Raw genomic sequence first — 24,117 nt, 5'->3', positions numbered from 1 at the left:
ACCTATAAATAATTACAGGCGGTTGTAAAAGAACGGGCAACCTATGCAAAACATTGACAAAGGGCAGATCAAAGCATTTTTTTATGTATTTTCACGTGTGCACAAGAGTCCATAAACTGTTCAAAATCACTTGCAAATTTTCACCATAAAACAAAAAGCTTCATGTTGTGACTGTTTCACCCATTCTGTGAGAAATGTGTGGAGGCACTATAGTGATGCCTGACGTGCAGATGATGAGCCACTGTGAGAGGTGATGGCTCTGTTGCTCTAGTCCAGGGGTGGGCAGAATTTTCAGGCAAAAGAAAACTTGGCGTGATCACCCAGGGCCAGACTGGTAAGGCTGGTAATTAGAATAATGTAAGGGAATAAATCACATGTAAGGGAATAAACTAAATAAGGGAATAAATGTTTTATGTACATCAACCAATAATGGTTAATAATGGTCGTTTTTGATCATCTCAATAGACAGAATCCTCATGACATCACCACAACCAAAACTTTATTTCCGGGTAGATAATGCCAGCAGCGTTGCATAACTCGCATTTGTGCAGTATTATTCATTAACCTTATATCCGGAAGAACAGGACACTTATGATATTGTTATTGACCATCAGAAATATATTATTTCGTTCTAAATAGCCACAGGTTGACAAACTAGACAGCTAATGTTCTGGACACTTTATTTAATAGTGTGTAGAGATATTCATAGACATTCCACCCGGAGATACCCGTTTGTTTACGGGTGTCTGGTCTGAGGGGTGGTTGCCAACTTGCCCACCCCTGTTCCAGAGGTTCAGCTGCGGTCCTCAGAGACCAGTATTCTGTCCTAGCAGAGAGCATGTTGTCACAGCATGTCATTATTTTGTAATAAGATAAGAAAGTAATCAATAGTTGCAGCCCTAAATGTGATGTATAATAAACTCATTCTTTGTTTTCATTGAAAGTTCTGTCATGAATCTAATTAAACCCATTGTGCACTGATCAGCAGGGGTCATCACCATGTCAGGGGTCATGGCTTGTGATGGACATTTTTGTCAAGTACGTACAAAACAAGTGGTCAATAATATTACCAAATAATCACAGACATATAGCCCTAAATGTATACTAATGGACTCCTAATGTCCCGTAGTGTCTATGCCAATGTGCTACACATTTTAACCACTTAAACCCTCTAGTCGTAGAGAACTGGACTTTGACCGATAAAAAAAAAAAAAAAAAAAATCTGTTTTATTTCCGTCTACACCAAATCTCCTTCACAAAAATAGCCAATCTACAATGGCTCTATTCACAGCAGCCATATTATGAAGACATTCACAGGTGTTACCAATGATACTAATGAAGGCTCTGTTCCATTCTGGTCAAACAGAGTCAGGGTGCTGATATTGTGCATGTTGGCACACTGGAAACACTCTGTTACACCAGTGGGTCTACAGTTGGGGTCCAGGGACCCTCATGGGCTTCCAAATGGCCCCTTACAGGTGTACAGGTCCATTTGGTTCCATTTGTACACTCTCAGAGTTATGGGGGTCGTGGAAACCACTGTGCTACACTAAATGCAACAGAGCCTTCATTAGTATCATTGGTAACACCTGTGAAGGAAGTGATAATATGGCTGCTGTGCATAGAGCCTATTGGGATGCTGGGGTTGTTCAAGTGGTATTTCTGCATGAATGAAATCCGCTATTCTGAAGAAAACCTGGAGATTTGCATTTCCATAATGGGGTCGTTGCACATTACATGAACCATACAAGAATAATAATATATATATATTTTTTTTCTAAATCAAAAATGTGCCACGGACACGTTGATGACCCCTGTAGTCAGACAGTGTGAACAGAAGGACAACATTCAAGGACAGACAGGGTGATCAATTACCTTGTTCTCCGATATGTGCGTGAACTTGCAAAAACAATACAAGAGACTTCAATTACCAACTTTGCCAAAATCAACAACAGTAATAATCTGTACAGTAGACAAAGTGTATTTCGGTGATCTAATATTAACTACTTTATAACATAAGTCTACATCTTAAGTCAATAAAAGTCTAATAAATGCAAAATAGATCTTTGGAAATGGTGCACAGAAAATACTGAATGATGAAGAAAAAGCACTTTAGGTGCTTTTCATGTGCGTGTGTGTTGAGAACAGCTAATGTAGCTAAACATAATATACAGTCAAGTCAAAATGCTGAAATAGTTTCAGGGATTAATATCTCCATTTCCATAACAGAACTGACAAAAATGTTTTGTTTAGCCTACAAGCAATTGAAATATAATAACAATAATAATAATATAAAACGTCAAACCCAATCAAACTCAATAAGTCAAATAGCCCAAACGGTGAAATGACAACAATGCCTTCTAGTAAAGTGGTTCTCAAAGTGGGGTCCGGGGACCTCCAGGGGTCCTTGAGGGGGTTCCCCGGTAAAATGAGTTAATACAGCATCATAATCTGTTTAACCACTTTAACCCTATATACATCTATAAGCTCAAAATCTTAAAAAAAAAAAAAAAGGTTTCATTATTTAAAAAATCTTGCATGGGGGTCCTTGGCACAAAATATTTTCAGATGGTGTTCTGTGGCCAAATACATATTAATTTGGTGACCTTCACATGAAAATATTTCAGAACCACTGTGCTAGTGACATTCTCTTAACAGCCCCTGTAAGGTAGCCTGGCGTTGGCCAGACTGATAAAGTGGATTCACTCACAAGTTCCTCCTCCGAGGAACGTGAGAGTGAATCCACGTTATCAGTCTGGCCAATACCAGGCTACCTGTAAGGCCCACCTCCAGGAAATAATCAACAGACAACCGAAAACACTTGAGTAAAAGTGCTGGTCATACTCACATGGTTGATGTATAAGCTCTTCCGTTTTTCTCGAACTGAAAACGAAAAAGAGAGGAGAGAGATGGGAGTCAGTGCTGTACTACACAATGCAATGCTCAACCCACACAGACAGGGGGCAGTGTTTACCCAGGGTAACCTGCAGTCAAAGAAGCGATGTCCAAAAAGCTCACATTTATAGGGTGAAACAGTTCATTGAACCAATCGATTATTTAAACAAATAGATACTTTAATAAAACAATAGATTAATAACCGATCAATATTTTGGACATGTCATAGACGAAATGTTTTGGAAAAAAATTAAAAAGAAAAAAATATAGTGAAAACAGCTACAAGCTCACTATATTTAGCTACAAATTGTGAATTAGCTATTTTCCATTATTGGATTATTGAAAAAGTAATCAATAGAATAATCGCTGAGAAAATAATCTAAAGTTTCAGCCCTACCCACATCATTTGGAGTGTATTAAAATGTGAGATTGTATTGTGTGGAGCTGTAGTTTTATTTTACATCCGATTAGTTATAATGTCTCTCAGGTCTTCTAGTTAACTACTTTAACCCTTTACACTTAGTAAAACGGACCTGAGTTACACTGTACTTGGTGCGTTCTTTTTCGATATACACCAAATCTCTTCACCAAAAATAGCTGATCTACAAACTCACAACACGTCGCAACGTGAAACATTGTGAGCTTGTAGATCGGTTATTTTTGCCGACTGTTCCCCCCCAGAATAGGGATGTTGGAGTTCTAGTCGTTAACCTGTCCCAAGTCAAATGGTGGTAGACCTTCAGTTTTTTATCGATCTCCAAATGTTACACTGGCAACATCAGTTGACATGGCTAATCATGTGTTAATTATATTACATGTTGTCCTTTAGAAGTGTAAATGGTTTAATTATTATTACTATTATATATGAGATAGCACACACATTGCATTCAAATGATGCCAAATGACCCCCATGAATGAATGAATAAATTGCTGTAATTGCTGTGATTTGTTGCTTTTGTATTGTGTGACAGACTCATTTCATTAATTATGCATGGTTGCATGTGCAGTGTGTGTACAATTTATAATGACAAATATAATTTAGTAATTTATCAGACAATATTATCCAGAGTGACATACAAGTGCTAGAGCAGGGTTAATGGTATCCCTCATCAACAAACAGCAGGGTAAATGGTCACATCACATACTGTAAATAGAGACCAAAAATGCTTCAAAGAAACTAGGATACAACCAGAATGTGGTTATAGATATGTGTGCCAGCATATATTTGTATGAGAAATTGTGTGCGTGCATGTTTAACAGAGAGAACACAAATGGACATTGGCTGGCAAAGCAATGAGTGAACACACACACACACACACACACACACACACACACACACACACACCAAATATTTTATCCAGTGCAATCAGAGTCAGACCTAGAGTATGTTTTTTTTATCATCATAAACATCATTGTACAGTGAATCACACACAGATTGACACGTTGGATTTCCAGTCTATGTATTTCATAATGTGTGACTTACTATAGAAGTTGTAGGACATCAACTGTTAAGTTACAATTGGAGAACACTTTTACTATGGCCGGGGCGATATGACTTCAAATCATTATCACAATAAACTTTTGCCTCGATTATGATTAAAGAAAATTAAAGAAAGAATTATTAAGGAAAATGTGAGAAACTAGCGGATCTAAAAGCTCACAATGCGTCACGTTGTGAGCTTGTAGATGAGCTATTTTAGCTATTTTTGAAAACCACCATCGTACAAGAAAGTATAATACAGGGTTAAGTGGTTAATCAGAATAATCGATTTAGTCTATTATAAAAAAATATTCAAATGTATTTGTGTCGATTCGTTGATATATAAGAAATCACAATCTATCAATAAAAACCTTGCTTCTCGATTATTCGGTTATAAGTTAGTTATTGGTTCTAATTATCGGTTATTTTCAATTGCCCAGCCCTAACTTTTACCTTAACCCCCCCCACACACACACACAGAGTGATGTCAGAAATTCAACTACAGGCTAGGCACACGGCCTTGATGACAAATGACACACAGAAGCTAGACTAAACCAGGAGACCAGGCTCTAAACAGAGATAAGCCTGCACGCTCATGCACGCACGCGCGCGCACACACACACACACACACACACACACACACACACACACACACACACACACACACACACACACACACACACACACACACACACACACACACACACACACACACACACACACACACACACACACACACACACACACACACACACACACACACACACACACACACAGAGTAAGCAAGTAAGTCTACCAGCCTGCCAACCCACTACAAACCCATACTTACCTCTCTTATTGGGCACAGCAACTGAAAAACACAAAGGCCAGTTTGTCTATTTGTTTATGGCATACTGTGTTTCACTGATAACACACCAATGAATTTGGAACAAAGCCATTTTTCATAGCAAAAGGACTGTACCAACTGGAGGCTCCTACTATATCATATCTTTGACTACTACAGATACAGGACTTTGCGAAGATTTGACCAGTCTTGGACACGCAACCTTCTGCTCTCACAAATTCTCTCCATCCAAGTCTTCATCAGCTCAATATACCACAATCAGGTGATCATGTTCCTTCCCTGTTATTGACGTTGATACTTAGTAAATATAGTGTCAGTTGGGGCTTAGTGTATATAGATAAGTAGTACGTAGCCTCCCCGAGCCATGTGGCCCATAGGGCAGGAGCATATATCTCCTATTTGTAGCGTGAGGCGGCTTGATGTACAAGTGCACCCCCTGGACGTGACACTAGTACAGTACTGTATGTCACATGATGCACAAGTACACCATCTGGACATGACACTAGTATGTCACATGATGTACAAGAATACCCGCTGGACATGACGCTAGTATGTCGTAGGGAGTTGCTCCCAATCCAACCTTTGATGCCGAATGCCAAGCAGGGACGCATTGAGTGCCATTGGTATGGTCTTCATGACCCATACAGTGTATTGAACCCGGGCGGTGTATTGAATCCCGACCTCCGATACTGACATGATACTGACATGATATTGACCATGATACTGACATGATATTGACCATGATACTGACATATTGACCATGATACTGACCATGATACTGGCCATGATACTGACATGATATTGACCATGATACTGACATATTGACCATGAAACTGACCATGATACTGAGATATGGAGAGAGACACAATGACCAGTTGCCCAGTAAAGCCACAGCTTTCAGTCGAGCAGCTCCATTGGGCACCCCAACCCTAACCCTAATGGATGACTCAAGGGTGTGTGGACAGTAATACACTGAGGGAGAGGACATGGTTTCTCATTCGCTTCCACCACACAACATATCCCACCCAGGGGCCATGAGGTCAAACTCATTGTGAGTGCAGCTCTGGGGGGGCCTGTGTTTAAGGTTTAAATGTAGGACCCATCCCTTATTGCAGCAGGTGGAATGCTGTCTGCATGCATTCTATCACCAATGATAATGTCTTTCTACATGGCTTAGACCAGTGGTTCTCCAGACCAGTGGGTGTGTGTGTGTGTGTGTGTGTGTGTGTGTGTGTGTGTGTGTGTGTGTGTGTGTGTGTGTGTGTGTGTGTGTGGGGATGTGATGAGGTTGAGTGTGTGGGTGGTTGATTGGCGGGTGCTCACCGTCAGTCTGTGACTTGCTGAGGAAGATGGTGCTGGCTCTGGGGTGGTCAGAGGGGTTGTACTCCATGGGCAGGTCTGCAGAGGAGAAGACAAGAGGACAGCATTACTTACAGCAGAAACATCCACGTGTTGGCTCTTATTTCAAGTTACTGTATCATACAGCAGTGGTTCTCAGACTTTTTCATGTCAAGGGCCTCCAAAAGTTAATTTGTGTTTAAAAAGAAAATCTGAAACAAACGAAAATATTTAAAGGACGACTTCACCACTTTTCAACATATCTTCAAATAATAGGTCCTCACTAATGCTCATGATAAAATGGTACAATTTTTTTCTAATCAGTCTGTGTCTCAGAGGAGGGCTGTGGACAGTTCAGAAACCTGTCTACCAGTGACATCATCGATGGGGAATCCAAGCTAATAGAAACTGCAGGCTTTGTATTCCTGGAAAGTTGCAATGCAATAATAGATCCCATTGTTCTCGACTTAATACAAATCTGAATAAAAAAATTGTAATCTTTTTTGGGGGAAAAATCCTGCCTAACGATGATGTCACTGGTAGACAGGTTTCTGGACTGTCCACAGCCCTCCTATGAGACACAGACCAAGTAGAAAAAAATGGTATCATTTTATCATGAGCATTAGTGAGGACCTATTATATGAAGATAGGTTGAAAAGTGGTGAAGTCGTCCTTTAATATTTAACTTAAAAAGAAAATAGCAGATCTACTGTGTAAGCTCACAACAGTATAAAATATGGTTAAGTAGTTACAATGATTGCGATGCCATTTTAACTAATTTAGCTAGGGACCCCCCTGTGACCCCTCCAAGGACCCCCCGGGGGGTCCCCAGAGCCCACTTTGAGAACCACTGTCATGCGATGTGAATAATTGAACATGCTTTTATAATAAATAAATTAAAATCATTACATTAATGAATGCATTAATGCCATTTTCTACAGTATGTGGTGCTGTGGATTTGACATGCCACGGCTACAGCAGTCTGCCATCGCAATGCCACCTGTCAGAGGAAAACACTTGGCTGGTGTTGCAGAGATAGAAGCCAAGTTTTATGGTAGCCGTTAGATGTTATTAGGCTGGCACAGGCGCCAGGCTTTATGGGTGTTGGCTGAGAGTTTAATATCCAGCACTATAAACTATAAACAGAAGACGAGCGGAGGAGATAGGGGGCCATCATTGTTTTCTACTCTACCTCAAACACTGGTGAGATTAGAAGCACAATTACAGAGCCTCCCTTCAGGGAGCACTGGAGTGTCATTAGGTAGAGCAGCCATTCCCCACAGGTAGGACATGTGGATATTGAAAGTGGGCTCCCAGATAATTGGCAAAACACTACAATTTAATTGATAATATCATATAATATTAATGTTTAGAAATTATAAAAAAAGAACTATTTCAAGGTATTTATTGTCTTTAACCCATTAAGACCAGGAACGCATCTGTGTCATTTTAGATTGCTATTTTGTAGATCTGCCATTGTTTTAAAAATAGATTAGAAAAAAAAGATTAGTGCTAATCTTTGAATATATATATATTTTAAAGCAAACATTTCTAACTCAAATCTTTGATTCTGGGGGTCCCTGGAACAAAATATTTTGAGGTTGCGGTCCGGGACCAAATACATATAATTTTGGGGGTCCTAGACATGAAAAAGTCAGAGAACCACTGATATTATTATAGCAACGTACGTTTTTCAGAAAACAGTTAGGAGACATTGTAAGACATTTGTAGATGCGTTCCTGGATTGAATGGGTTAAAACCTTGAAAAAAATTGTTTTCACAGGAACTTAAGTATACAGCAAAACTGTAGTTCCATTGATCCAAGCCAGAACACAATCGGTTGATTGATTATTAAAATAAACCTGCTCTGAAAATGCATGCGTCCAACCCATCTTAACAAGTTAAGACCTGAAGCCGATTGTACATGTCTCCTAAATCTCAACACTTTTCTTAAAAACGTATGTTTCTATATCAGTGGTGCTCAATCTTTTTCATGTCAAGGACCCCCAAAATGATATGTACTTGGCCGTGGACCCCCATCTCAAAATATGTTGTTCCAGGGACCCCCAGAAGCAAAGATTTGAGTTAAAAATGTTCGCTTTAAAAATATATATATTCAAAGATTTGAACACATTTTCATGATTTAAAAAAAATAGCAGATCTACAAGCTCGTAGCGCGGCACGCGGTGCCGCGCTATGAGCTGATGAGCAGATGAGCAGATGAGTGGGCCACGACCGCTTTCGAGTTTTCCAAGTGGGCACTGATCCAGAAAAGGTTGGGAACCACTGAGGTAGAGTCAAGTCAGGTCCATGTTTATTTAACCACTTACACTTAGTTTCTACACCAAATCTCTTGGCCGAAAATAGCCGATCTACAAGCTCACGATGCGTTGTAAATGTGTCACATTGTGAGCTTTTAGGGAAAACTAAAATATTGAATATTTTATAAAATAATCAACAATCAATCCCTATTTTGGGCATATTGTTATAGGCGAAAGGTCAAAAAGAAATGTAATTGTTTCTTTTCAAAATAGTGAAAATAGGTGATTTACAAGCTCACAATGATCCGCATTGCGACGCGCTGTGAGCTTGTAAATCAGCTATTTTTGCTTGTGAGCTTGTATATTGCCTATTTTCCCATTTTTTCTTTGTAGAAGTATAATGCTTAAGCCGTTAACCAAGTTGTTGATAAATACAAATGAATACAAATCACTAAGATGATAATGGATAGCTGCAGCCCTACTCTCATCACATAGAAGCGTACAAACACACACATAGTGTAACACACACACACACACACACACACGGTAGGGTGATGATGATGTCATTACAACAGGAAACAGCAGGAAGGACCAACACCCACCATACAGTGGAGGAATGATGGACAAATAGAGAGGGAGAGAGAGAGGGCGAGAGAGAGACAGAGAGAGAAAGAAAGGAAGAAGGAGGAGAGAGAGGAAGGAAAAGGCAGTAGGAAGAGAGAGGGTGGGGTGGGATGGGTGGGGTTTAGGAAGGGAGCTACAGTTGGAGAGCAGAGAGAGAGAATATGTTGCCAGCAGCACTTGAGACTATTGGGATGGCCAATTAACGAAAATATATCGAAACCGACATTTAGAACCAATCTTGCATGTAGGTAAATTAATAAAGATTAATCGATAAGCAAGAAGCAAGACTGTTGTATAAACGAGTTGACACAATTTCAAAAATATGTATAATTTTTGTTTTTAAACAGCCGATCTACCATCTTGTGATGCAACACATTGTAAGCTTGTATATTGGTTATTTTTGAATAACATAAGTATAAAATAGAGCTTAAAGGTGTAGTGAAATGAAAAATATGTTTTTCACACTTTTAGAGCATATCCGTGGTCATCATATGGGCATACCATACAATAGATGCCAAAAAAAATGAAAAAAACCCATTTTTGTGTATTTTTACATCTAAAGTCCCTAAAAAGCCAATCTTAATTACTTCCTGTAAACGAAAACGTGCTGCGTGATGACATAATACAGCCTTCACGAATATAAATGAATCTTGATTACATGCACCTGTTTGATTCCCATAGCTGCACGTTCTTCAAACACAGCTGATTTTAATTACAGAGATACTCCGTTTTGAATCTCATTGAAGATGAGTGTATTACTCATTTTAAACTTCATCTGCACACTAAAATATGTATCTGAAAACATTATAGGTTAGAAATAAGCCAGGTAGTAGCAAACGTGCTTCACTGGCCGTCTCTCTCTCTTGTAAACAAACACTAGCCGTGTGCCAGCACGGCTGAAGTGATTGAAATCCAACGTCCCATAGCCTGAAGGGATGGGACCTTCTGATTGGTTTAGAGTCGTTGAGCCGACGTTTCGGGCTGAACCTTCAAAATAAAATGACCGAAAATGTCACTTCAGTGTGTCTTTAAGTGGTTAATGTGGTATGTTTTGTATTCTTTTATTTGTTTTATCTAAATCTATAAAATAACTAGTAACTTAAATGACTAAACCTCAAACTTGTACCCAAGTACAGTACTTGAGTAAATGTACCCAGTTGCTTTCCACTTGTGAGTGTATGTGTGTTATATGGGCAGGCTGGATGCTCACGCTCAGCATTGAGGGCAGCAGTGCAAGCTGCTGCTATTGTGCAGCACATCTTTGAACTGCTTTGATTTTGTCTGAGAACATGCACTTGAGGAACCTCAAAGGAAACACATCCCACGCATGCATACAGTCAGGCGCAAACACACACACACACACACACACACACACACACACACACACACACACACACACACACACACACACACACACACACACACACACACACACACACACACACACACACACACACACACACACACACACACACACGCAGTTGGAGATATACTGCTAAATAAAATGAAAGGAGGTGAGAGACAGTAAGATTCTGCTAACAGCAGAATCTGTCAGCACCACTGCCCTAACCATGTAGTGTTGTTGTTAGTAGGAATAAACACGGAAGCACCCGGGAGGAAGTGGACTAAGAAAGGGGTGGAGCCAAACAGAGTTCCTGTTTCTACACAAAAAAGGAGATGGTGCCCCCAGAGGCAAAAACAAAAGGTAAAGAAACTTTACCGAAGTTCCCAGATTGGTAAGAAGGTGCTATTATTGTACACACACAAACGCACGCACATGCGTTCCTGCGCACACATACATCCACATATATTTTGTGTCCCTCCGCGCTCCACCAATTAAGTTTGGTTTCCTTGCACTGACTGAACCTGATCCCACTTTGCCCTGGCTCCAATCTCATATCTCTCTCTCTCTCTCCATCCCTCTCTCTGACCTGAGGAAGATGCACGAAGGCGCACCACTTCCTGCCTTTCAGGAAGTGGAAAGGAAATTAGGCATCGTGGGCTGGTGACATGAAGGAAAAAAAACGGAGCACACGCCATTGTTAGAGAGGCAGTTTGGACAAAAGGAAAGGGGGGGGAATGCTTACAGTGTGTGTGTGTGTGTGTGTGTGTGTGTGTGTGTGTGTGTGTGTGTGTGTGTGTGTGTGTGTGTGTGTGTGTGTGTGTGTGTGTGACTGTGTGTGTCTGTGTGTTTCTTAGAAAAAACATGATTCATTATGCATCCTTCTACTGTATGCAGTCTAGCAGCCTGCTAGCCTGCAGTGCAAAAGACAAACTACAGAGAATCTGTAGCTGCCACACTGTAGTCGACATGACATGACATGCAGAGTGTGTGTGTGTGTGTGTGTGTGTGTGTGTGTGTGTGTGTGTGTGTGTGTGTGTGTGTGTGTGTGTGTGTGTGTGTGTGTGTGTGTGTGTGTGTGTGTGTGTGTGTGTGTGTGTGTGCAACAGTGAGCATCAGCATCATAATATTGTTCACTGGTAATCCATGTAACTTTATATAAGATTCCCTCTCTCTCAAAACAATCAGAACAAAATAATGTCTGTACAATTAAAAGGTAATAAAGTACCTTACAAAATAATTGTGCATTTGCTGTCAGAAATAGTAATAAAGATTAGCTTGGGATAAAACTATTGAAACAAATAGCAGCAATATTTCAATATTTTGCCGTCACTTGGTATAAAACCTTTGGAACAAATGGCAGAAATCTTTCAAATCCATTTAGAATTGTACACAATAAACACGTAAGTGTTTCAAATGTGTTTAAGGGTAGTTGATCTGTTTGTATGTTTAGTAGTTCTATGTACTGAGAATCGACTCTCTCTCTCCCCCAACACACACACACACACACACACACACACACACACACACACACACACACACACACACACACACACACACACACACACACACACACACACACACACACACACACACACACACACACACACACACACACACACACACACCTCCTCCCCCCACTGTGTTTGGTGCTGGGTTGGATGCTGTGCCTGGCAGGAGGATCCAGCCATGGTAACCTTGGCACAGGGCCTGGTGGCACTGGCTCCAAACACCAGCCCAGTGACAGAGAGGCCTCATTTCTCTGCTGTCCCGCTGTGACGTACCCTGAGGGGGGGGGGGGGGGGGGGGGCAGATGGCAGAGAGTGGCAATCACCCCACTCCATGTCCTGTGGCTGCCAGCCCGGGTGCTGGTGTAAGTGATACCGCACCCAGTCGATAAAGACAGGAGGTGCTTCTTGTAATTAGGCCTGTCAAAATATTGAAGATCATCTAATTTAGGACTATAAATTAAACATTAGGCAGAATGCATTGCATGTGAGTTCCCTTTGTTTTTGATCCAAATGTCCTCACAAATGTAGGGTTGTGGGTTTAGGGCTTAGTTTTAGGGGTTGAAGGTGTGAGTTGGAGATTAAGGAATGAAGCATGCATGAGCGATTCTTTTGCCAATCCTTACTTCCTATTCCTACTATCCCAGTTCTCTTTTCGGCATAACCTGTTCTTAGCACTCTTAAATCCTTGATCACTTCACTGAACTCAGCCTATTGTTGTCTGACAAATGTTCATGGCAGCTACTCCCTCCCTGCACCATTCACTCCATACTCCGTGACTGACGTTGAGTGAGCTGGCATGAGTGGGTGCGTGTGTACTTGTATCACTATACTTGTGAGCAGTGGTGGAAAAAGTACTCACATTTTTAACTTAAGTAAAAGTATCAATACTGCAATGTAAAAATACTGTTACAAGTCCCGAATTCAAAATTTACTTGAGTAAAGGTATTGGTATCAAAATGTAGAAAGTAGTCATTGTGCAGAATGTCCCATTTCACAAGTTTTCAAATGTATACAAATCTTTTGAAAATAGCCGATGCATTAGGGGTTCAGCGGCTTGCTCAAGGACACTTCGACACTAACTCTGGGGGAGCCCGGGATCGAACTGGGAACCTCACGGTTGCCATCTGGCCACTCTACCCTTGAGCCACTGCCGCTGCCGAGATGTAGTGGAGTAGAAGTAAAAGTACTGAAAATACTCCAGTAAAGTAAAAATACCTCAAAATTGAGTAAATGTACTTAGTTACTTTACACCACTGCGTGTGAGGGCCAAATGTCCTCACAGGTGTAATAGAATTTGAGGAATAGACATTGTTAACATCTGATCAAAGCCTTATCAATCGATCGTCCGGAGTTTCCTCTATCTACATCTTTGCTGCATGCTGATCAGCAGGTTGCTGCCTTGCATGGTTTCCTCTGCCATCTGTGTGTGAATGGTTGAATGTAACGCAAATTATAAAGCGCCTTGGGATAAAGGCACTATAGAAATGCAGCACATTTTACAATACACACAGCTGCAGGGATCAAAGCTTCCTTCCTCCTTTCTGTTCTTAAGAGTTTAAAGTCCCTCTGAGCTCCCATCGATGGACGGCTGGCAGCTGACATGCACACAGCATCACCACGCATCCTCTCTCATCAAAGCAGGGAAGATCGACCTTTATCTGCCTGGGAGGTGCGCGTGTGTGCGTGCGCGAAAACCTAATCCCTTTCCTGTGACTGGAGCCTGATATACACTTAATCCCGTGCTAAAAATAGCCGATCTACAATCACACAACGTGTTGCGAGAGCTTGTAGATCGGCCATGTTCGGACTATAAATTAAACATTAGGCAGAATGAGTGTTCCCTTGTTTTTCTACCTTCGTGGGGATCCGATGTCCTCAGAAATTTAGGGTTGTGGGTTTAGAGTTAGATAAAATGATGGATAGAGTGCTAAGGTGAGAGTAGTTATAGATTAAGGCAGGGGTCTTCAACAGGGGGTCCGGGACCCCTAGGGGGTCCTCAGAGTTACTACAGGGGGGCCGGCAAATCTTTGTGTGATATGATATTTTTTTTACCTTAACCACTTGAACCCTAGCATCCCTTTTAAGGAGAACTTTACCAAGAAATAGCAGATCTACAAGTGTGAGCTTGTAGATCGGCTATTTCTTGGCAAAGGGGCTATTGGTGTAGAGGGAAAAAAGAGCAGACCAAGTAAACAAAAAAAGTTAAATCTGAAACACAATTTTATACAATATAGAGGGGGTCCCTGCTTCATCTCTCTCTCAGCTAGGGGGTCCTTGGCCTGAAAACGTTGAAGACCCCTGGATTAAGGAATTAATTATGTAGGACATCCTAGTACTACATATGTGAATGACTGTGTGTACTGTATACGCCTGGGAGGTTCCTCATTGAAGTGTGTACCTAAATAGGTGACAGCTGGTCTGAGCGGTTCTGGAAATGGAGTGGGCCCTTCGTCAATGTGTAGTTTTTTACAAAAGACGTGGCCAGATCATTCATTCCAAAAAGGCTCAACACTGTAAGTACTGAGCTGCTGCTAACAATGAAACCTTATACCCAGGGGGCAAAGGGGGGTGTGCTGCATTTGCCCTGCCATCAAAGGTTGGCCACCAGAAATAATATCTATGACCCAGTAGGATCACAACCTATATGGACAACCCGGTCAATTTTTTGCTGGAAATCCAATATGGCCGCCTCAATATTAGCCCCTATCAGAAAATAGCTTTGGCGATAACTTTTGAACCAGATGGGCTAGAAATGCAAACTTGGTGTCTATTTCATGGTTTCAGAGCATGAGAAACTCAATGGAATACTTATTTTTATGATTAGGTGTGTCTGGACCTTTACTTTGCATATTTCCAAGATGGACGCCACCCGAAAATGAGTTTTACTATGACTTTTACAGTGACAGCTAACTGTTATGGCAAAAAGTCTTTTGGTCAGTTTGAGCTTTCATTTCTATGTTGTCAATATGGCTGCAGTTATAAATAATGTATGGCATTACATTTTTGCTCAGATTCTATCTATAGTTGTGGGGATGATTGCAGTGAAAAATCTTAGAAAAAGCCAACAATGTATCTTATGTATCATTTTAATAAACTAACTACAATATAAACAGACACACACGTCACATGCACACTCCAAGACTTGCCAACAACTTCAACTTTAGGGCTATACAAATTAACATAGTGGTATGCATTCAAGTAACATAACAAAATATAGACTACTTAGTGACAGAGTAAAAGCGGATTTGAGGTTGCCTACAAAAGGTTCATTTTGACCTCTATGGTGCTGTCTTGCCTGCTTCTAAAGCCAATGATACTATGGTACAATGCTATTCACTGTCACTGTTGTCACGTGTTGCACTGATCCTGCTGCATCGTGTCTCCAGTCCCTGGCAACGGCATCCTAAGTAGCATGGAATTTCCTTCTTTGCACAGGAACAGTTTTTCTGGCAGCCTTTGATACAGCTGCATGATATTGCCTTGTTCATTGACACAGGCCAGGCTGGCTCGGTAGATGCAAGGGGGACTGCATTGCTATCCAGGCGAGGCGTCCAGAGATGGCAGTCCTAGGAGAGCAGCTGCTGCTTTTTCAGGAATCATTGAATGGGCAACCAACTGCAGTCCTCTGGGCAACCTTCCTGGAGATGTCAGATATTCTCCAAAGGTTTATCTACTACGATCGGGAAGGTGACTGGACAGGACATCTCTGTAAATCAGCAAGAATGCTACCCTACCTCACTGCAGCAGGCCACTACAAGTACGGGCTGCAATCTTTACCTCTGTATTTGGCTGAGATGAAGAAACTACCAGAAACAGCTTCAGAGGTACATGAAGCACTGATGGCAGGTGATTTGTTGGCAGACGAGCAGATGGCAGCCACAGTGTTGCTCTTGACATGCTACTGGAGCAGACCTATAATGCTGATGCCAAGGAAGCAAGCGGTCTGGATGGCATTACACTCAGCCCTGCTGCCCGGACAAAATGGGTCTACACAAAACCACTCACTGCAGCTGTCTCTGCAGAGCTCAAGTCTATGCACCACCTCCAACCCACACCATGAGTCTGGTCAGAGTCGTGTAACCGGGATGCAGAGATGGTAGTCAAGGTCATGGCAGCAGTGGAGACTAACCCCCTCAAAACACAAAATCCAAAAAATCGAAGGGGTAAACCTCAGCACCTGGCAAGAGCAATGAAATTACTGCCCTCCTGCGCATGACCCAAATCATAGCCAGTGGTGGAGAACTCAACCTTGTTGACTTTATAGGCAACCACGAGTGCAGTGACTTCCCCCCCTTCCCTCTTCCAGGAAGATGGCAGGATGAGAACAGGTACCAAGGCAAGCCTTGTGAAGGTCCTGAAAGAGGAGACCAAAGTTGCATGCATCCCTGACCTGCCTACAGAAGACAGAAAAACAGCAGTAGTTATTGATGCCATGTATGCCATACACCATTGGTCGTTCCTGAAAGGTGAAGCATTTGGAACAATCGCTGAACGATACCAACGTCTGCTGTTGAATGATGTGCCTGCTGGCACAGAGATCCTTCACTTCTGTTGTGACCGGTACAGTGGACCTAGTCTTAAGACAGCTGAGCAAGAACACAGATATGCTCGACCAAAACCTTCCAAAGAATATGAAGTCAGTATGCATTACACAGCTCCAGATCCTCGGGAGTTTTTTGCTGTGTCAGCTAACAAGGCAAACCTATTGAGTTTCCTCTGTGACGAATGGTGTGAAAATGAGAAACTTAAGTCGGCCCTTGTTACAACACATCTTTACCTGGGTGGGGGGTTTAAAGAAGAGACAATGAGTGTGGTGATCAAGGAGGGGTCTATTGAAGATGTCCCTGCACTAGAATCCACACAACAGGAGGCTGATACAAGAATAATACTCCACACCCTGTACAGTGTCCAGAATGACAAAGTTGACAGAGTTGTCATCCATGCCAATGACACAGACATCATCATCATGTGCCTTTACTATAAAGCAACCCATCTCAGATGCCTTCCAGAGCTGTGGGTGAGAACAGAGCAAAATTCATACCTTCCTATCCATCAAATGGTATCAGCACTGGGGCTCGCACGGTGTCGTGCCCTGCCCTTTATCCATAGTTTAAGTGGCAGAGATACCACCAGCTATCCCTTCTTCACTGGGAAGAAGGCATGGTTCAAGGCCAGCATGTGTCTGGATCTACCTGCACTTGAGGAGTTTGGTGAAAACTCTTCTGATTCCCTCTCAGATGACGTCATCAATCAGGCACAAGACCTCACAATTGCTGTATATACATCCAAAGCAGACCACCCGGAGGATTTTGACCTGAGTAAGCTTAGAGTGTACAAGTTCCTCAATAATAGATCAACCCTCTTAAAGCTGCTGCCCCCGACAGAGAATGCCTTTGACCTGCACCTGAGAAGAGCTGCTCTAGCAACCATAATAGATAAATGTGCACACATCGCCAAGCCGGATATTCCCTCTTTCGCAGAGTATGGATGGTCTCTCAGTGCTAGCAATGCAGTCCGCCTTGCATCTACCGAGCCAGCCTGGCCTGTGTCAATGAACAAGGCAATATCATGCAGCTGTATCAAAGGCTGCCAGAAAAACTGTTCCTGTGCAAAGAAGGAAATTCCATGCTACTTAGGATGCCGTTGCTAGGGACTGGAGACACGATGCAGCAGGATCAGTGCAACACGTGACAACAGTGACAGTGAATAGCATTGTACCATAGTATCATTGGCTTTAGAAGCAGGCAAGACAGCACCATAGAGGTCAAAATGAACCTTTTGTAGGCAACCTCAAATCCGCTTTTACTCTGTTTGTCACTAAGTAGTCTATATTTTGTTATGTTACTTGAATGCATACCACTATGTTAATTTGTGTAGCCCTAAAGTTGAAGTTTTTGGCAAGTCTTGTAGTGTGCATGTGTCTGTTTATATTGTAGTTAGTTTATTAAAATGATACATAAGATACATTGTGGGCTTTTTCTCAGATTTTTCACTGCAATCATCCCCACAACTATAGATAGAATCTGAGCAAAAATGTAATACCATACATTATTTATAACTGCAGCCATATTGACAACATAGAAATGAAAGCTCAAACTGACCAAATGTGTTCATATTGCTTAAAAAGCAGACTTTTTGCCATAACAGTTAGCTGTCACTGTAAAAGTCATAGTAAAACTCATTTTCGGGTGGCGTCCATCTTGGAAATATGCAAAGTAAAGGTCCAGACACACCTAATCATAAAAATAAGTATTCCATTGAGTTTCTCATGCTCTGAAACCATGAAATAGACACCAAGTTTGCATTTCTAGCCCATCTGGTTCAAAAGTTATCGCCAAAGCTATTTTCTGATAGGGGCTAATATTGAGGCGGCCATATTGGATTTCCAGCAAAAAATTGACCGGGTTGTCCATATAGGTTGTGATCCTACTGGGTCATAGATATTATTTCTGGTGGCCAACCTTTGATGGCAGGGCAAATGCAGGTTTCCAAAAAAAGGGGGGGTTTGCCCCCTGGGTATTAACTAATTAAGACCGGGAACGCATCTGTTCAAGGTCGAATAAGCAACTAAAGGTTGTTACACACCGGGGCGATTTTTTCGTGCGAATAATGCGTTTTTTTAGAAAACCTTATAAAGTCAATGGCTCCGTACACGGAGCAAAAAAGCGAAAAAGCGAAGCGAAAAAGCGTCTTTTAATTATTCGGAACGAGTCCGAATTTTGCGTATATTCGCCATATTCGCCGGTATGTAAGGACCTTAACACTTTAGAAATAAGCTAAAAAAAACGCAACCACCAATATTTTTTACAAGCAACTCGCTTACAATAAGCGGACACGGCAACACTGCTTCTGATCTTAAATGCGTCGTGGTTGACTTTTTGAAACGTTTGTTTCAGAGAGAGAGAGAGAGAGAGACATACAGAGAAATAGAGAATTATTTAATGTTAATCATAGCGTCCTGTCTCGGTCTCGCGCATATATCACGGGAGCCTTGCACATTTGTGTGAGATGTTTGGAATAAAAACAAATGTATGTATTGGGTCGGGTGGATCACATCGTGGTGAAACATCTTTCAATGTGTGATCCCTTGTCGGAGATCTATCGTATAGTGTGAAAACCACAACGATATATGACAAGCCGATTTCAAGAAAAAGACTTGTGTAGTGTTAAGTGCTTAACGATCTGATGACTCCCCGACCACTTTAAATATCTGGCAGTGTGTAGAGGCCCTTAACAGGCTGGGAAATACCACAGGGGGCAGACCCCTGCCTCCTGCCACAGAGAGAGAGAGAAAACAAACAAATAAACAAACATACAGAGGGGGCTTCACTCCTCTGTTAAGCCCTCTGTCCTACCTCATTATAGCTCTCAGACCCTCTTCTAGCCTCCCACACACACACACACACACACACACACACACACACACACACAAAACACACACACACACGTGGTGGGAAAAAAACATTCATTTCAGTGAACGAACGATTTTGTTCATGTTCACGGCAATGATCCGTTAAAGGAGACATCCGGTCATTTTAAGTGTTATGTTTGATGTGTGTCAAATCACTTACCAACGTAGGAATGAAAATCGCGTGACTCCACAGATCCCCCTATCGACCCCCACCGTTGTCATGATAGTAGGATGCTGGATAGCCCAAATTTGCCTATTTTAACAAATGTAAAGTCTGTTTTTTTCTCCTAGTACTCATTGTGGAGTCCCATGATAACGTAACAGGCGCTAAAACTCCCGACAAGCTAACGGCTAATAACAGAACGAGCTAATGCTGGTTGCTGGTTTCTCTCCCGACCTGGCAACCTGGGGCTGCCATGCAGAGAGATAAGCAGCCCCAGCATTAGCTCGTTCTGTTATTAGCCGTTAGCTTCTCGGAGTTTTAGCGCCTGTTACATTATCATGGGACTCAACAATGAGTACTAGAAGCAAAAAAACAGACTTTGCATTTGTTAAAATAGGCGAATTTGGGCTATCCAGCATCCTACTATCATGACAACGGTGGGGGTCGATAGGGGGATCTGTGGAGTCACGCGATTTTCATTCCTACGTTGGTAAGTGATTTGACACACATCAAACATAACACTTAAAATGACCGGATGTCTCCTTTAAATGATTCGTTCACGTTCACAGTTCAGTAGCGCTATAGTCTTGTGAAAAACACTATCGCGGGCGGGAGCGTTATTATTACGTTGCGCATACAGCCCGCTCTCCCGTCCTGTGTACGGGGGGAGGTGGGGGGAGGCATGAACAAAAGCGTGAACCCAACAGTTTCAGGAAGTGAACAATTTTGTTCCTGTTCACACTGCAATGAACTAGTTCTTTGGAACGAATTGATCATGAACTACCCAACACACACACGAGTGAGATTGCACATAGTGGTAACAACAGTTTTTCTGCAAAAAGTGACAAGCTTAACAAGGGTTTTCAGTGTTCTTTCCCAATGTTCTTGTCAAATTATCCCACTGCATAGTTTTGGAAATATTTGAAAAATGGTGCCTATAATGACACGCTTAAAATAGGGACACCAGGTTGAAAGGGGTTAACCACTTAAACCCCGGCGTCGGAATTGTGGGGAAAGCGTTCGCTGAAAATATTTTTAGCGAAGGTTTCCCCATAGTAACAGAAAAGCCCTGAGGGACTACGGTCATACCATATAGGGTTAAAAATAGTTTAAAATCGAATTAGTGATACTGATGTCGTAAAAGAAAAGTAAAATAATGGCCGATATATTAGTCAATCTTCTTTTCTTTTCAAAATATTTTTATTCGTTTTTTTTAGACAAAGCCCACGGGCGAGTATACTGTACATAGCATCTTCTTCATATATGGTATCACAAAAAGGACAGAGACAAAATGTATATATACTATACCACATTCCCCTATCCCACCCTCCCCCAGTCTGATGTCTTCTAAAGATGTCCTGACCTCCTATCAGGCTGTATCACTGCAGCATTCTGTCTTTATTATTGAGGGACATGAGTGTTTAGCCAGAGTAATAGCCTGAGTAATGGAATGTAGCAGTCACACACGCGCATGCACGGACACACGCGCGGACACACGTGCATGCACACACACACACACACACACACACACACACACACACACACACACACACACACACACACTTATGAGAATACATACATACATCAACATTTTATGATGCCAATTTTATAAATGAAATGTTTACCTTTTTTTGCCCTTTGTAACAAAAACCCTAAAGCCCGAGTTATACTTAGTGATGCCCAAAATCTGGCATCAGTCAGGCTCTAGTCAAGGGAACCCATTGCTAACTCATTTCTGAATTTCAGGACTACAAAGTGTACTGTAGCACATACACCATTGAGCTTAGCTTTTGTACAAACACAAGATTAGAGACACACTCACACAGCCAGTCACAGAACCAGATAAAGACACATGTACACACAGCACAACTGTGAAGGTCAGCCTCAAGCTTAGAAAACTGGAGCCAACAAAGCCTGTACAATCTATAGCAATCACTTTAATCAGTGCAGGAACCAAGAAGTTGGCCAGTCGGTTACCCCCATCAACTAACTGTTAAATGAGTCCTGTGGACTGTGTTTACAGAGCTTTCTGGGTAATTATATCCTGGTCAACACACCTGCCTTCCAGAGGCTGGCGTCATACTGTAGCAGGAAACAGTGTTTCTTGTTTTCTTTGTGTTCCACACAAATGGATTCTTCTACACAAGTTGTTGACTCTTTTGTGTGTTGTGGAATTAAGTTTGTGAACTGTCCCCGTATATAAACACACATAGTCTACAGTATGTTGTCTTCACTGTGATTACATTAGCATTACCGTTTCTCTAAGGTGGTGTGATTCTGTTAAAGGAGAAGAACCATAAATCCAGCTACATCCACGATGATTCTTCTAGCATGTAATTACGATTCATTTAAAGCATAGATTTTGAATACATCATTCTTACCAAAGTCATTATGGTAAACACAAAAAGTTTATTCTGTAAACATGTGCTCCTTAGAGCACAGGTCTCCACCAGGGCAGGTAGGTTATTGTGGGCCAGTAATGTTGATGGAATATGAATGGGACAGATCCGTCTTGATCACATGACTATAGAGATGATGTGCATCAATTTGCGTGATGTTTGGAAAAAATCTGTAGGAGTAATATCAAAAAGTGTGTTTTGCAAAAAGCGGCCTCCTGGTGGCACTATAATAGGGCAATGTCAAACGGGTGGCATTTGTTCCTCAATGTAGTGCGAAATCTGCGAATGTGCATGCAAAGTTTCACCGCAATCCGACACTGCGTTCATGATTTGAGGCATTTTGTTCAAAACAGGCCACTTCTGCAAACTTTAGACGTCAATCATAGACAATCAGGATGGAATATGAAAAAACAGATTCGTCTTGATCACATGACTATAGAGATCATGTCTACCAATTTTCTGGAAATATTAGGCTGATTTGAAAAAATTTAAGTGGCATTTCTTTGTCTGCCTAGTGGGAATGTGCATGCGGAAATTGCACGCTGGGTTCATTATTTGAGGCATTTTGTTCAAAACGGAGCACTCCTGAAAACTTTGGAAGCCAATCTTAGCCAATCAGGATGGAATACGAAAAATCTGAATGACACGTTTTGTTTATAGAGATGCTGTGTACCGATTTGCATGGAGGAGTAATATGTAAACATGTGTTTTGCAAAAATAAACCTCCTTCTGGCGCTATAACAGGCCGATCTGAAAAATGTGTGGCATAGGTCCTGCTCTGGCATCCAGGGAGTGTGCGTGTACAGTTTCGCTGCCATCAGCCCAACGGTGCCGGAGATTAGCTGGTCACAGACAGACACACAGACGGACACACTCACGGACGGACGGACGGACGGACAGACAGGGTACAAAACATAATCTCTGCCACGCCTTTGGCCTGGCGGACACAAAGTGGAATTGATGTTTTTGTGTAACTATTTTAACGTGGCAACCTGCTAAAGAGCTGCAGTTCCTCACTCATTCAGACATTGAGCTGTCCATGTGGGAGGTCTTCTATTCACATACACCTCGCATTGCACTTCCTGTCTGCCTGGACAGATGGACAACCACTTCCTGTTCTGACAGGAAGGTCACATCCTTAACTCACACTGGAAACAGAGTCCACTGATAAGATACCACCAACATTCTAGGGCTGAGCGACATGACTTGAAATCAATACCACGATTATTTCAAACTTTTGCCTCGATAAAGATTAATGAACGATTATTAAAAAAAACATATAGTGAAAATAGCAGATCTACAAGTTCCCAACGTGTCGCAATGCGCCGCATTGTGTGCTTGTAGATAACCAATTTTGCACGGCACCATTGTACCAGTACAGTACCAGTGTACAAGTATAATGCAGTGAGTGGTTAGACTAATCAACTTAGTCGATTATAATAAAATCTATTAGAATGTTTTTCATGTCTATTCGTTGACATAATATGAGATGCAATGCACATGAGTGCTGTCGCCAAACCTGTTTACAAGTTAACCTACTTTATAACTGTCCACCAGCAAGTCACCGTATATTTATTTATTTATGTATTTATTTTTTCTGCTTTCTTGGCCCCCCTCACGGCCCCTGGCAGCCCCCACTTTGAAAACGTCTTGTGTACACTATAGGTCGATATTGGCTCAGGGTCCACATAGAGTGGCCGTCTGGGACCTTGAGGGTTACCCGTTCAATCCCCAGCTCCTCCTGGTGTCACTGAGCAAGACACTAAAACCCTAACTGCTTTATCGGGCCCCTCCCAATAAGCATGGTTGGGGCCTTGCATGGTTTCCTCCGCCATCGGCATGTCTATGG

The 24,117-nt window shown here is 41.9% G+C and overlaps 1 protein-coding gene across 1 annotated transcript in view; it reads right to left on the bottom strand.

Annotated features, from left to right (window-relative positions):
* ccny (cyclin Y) overlaps positions 1-24,117 on the bottom strand; it is a 76,395-nt gene that overhangs the window by 23,790 nt on the left and 28,488 nt on the right. Inside the window, exons 2-4 of the mRNA XM_084048973.1 lie at positions 6,543-6,617; positions 2,849-2,883; positions 1,876-1,899 (exon numbers count right to left, since the gene is read on the bottom strand). Coding sequence (XP_083905099.1) covers positions 1,876-1,899; positions 2,849-2,883; positions 6,543-6,617 — 134 coding nt within the window. The remainder of the gene's footprint in view (positions 1-1,875; positions 1,900-2,848; positions 2,884-6,542; positions 6,618-24,117) is intronic.

Source organism: Gymnoscopelus microlampas (assembly GCF_963454915.1).
Source record: "Gymnoscopelus microlampas genome assembly, chromosome: 22".
Taxonomy (NCBI): Eukaryota; Metazoa; Chordata; class Actinopteri; order Myctophiformes; family Myctophidae; genus Gymnoscopelus; species Gymnoscopelus microlampas.
The sequence above is the reverse complement of the archived record's forward strand: the minus strand, read 5'-3'. Positions and strand labels throughout refer to the sequence as shown.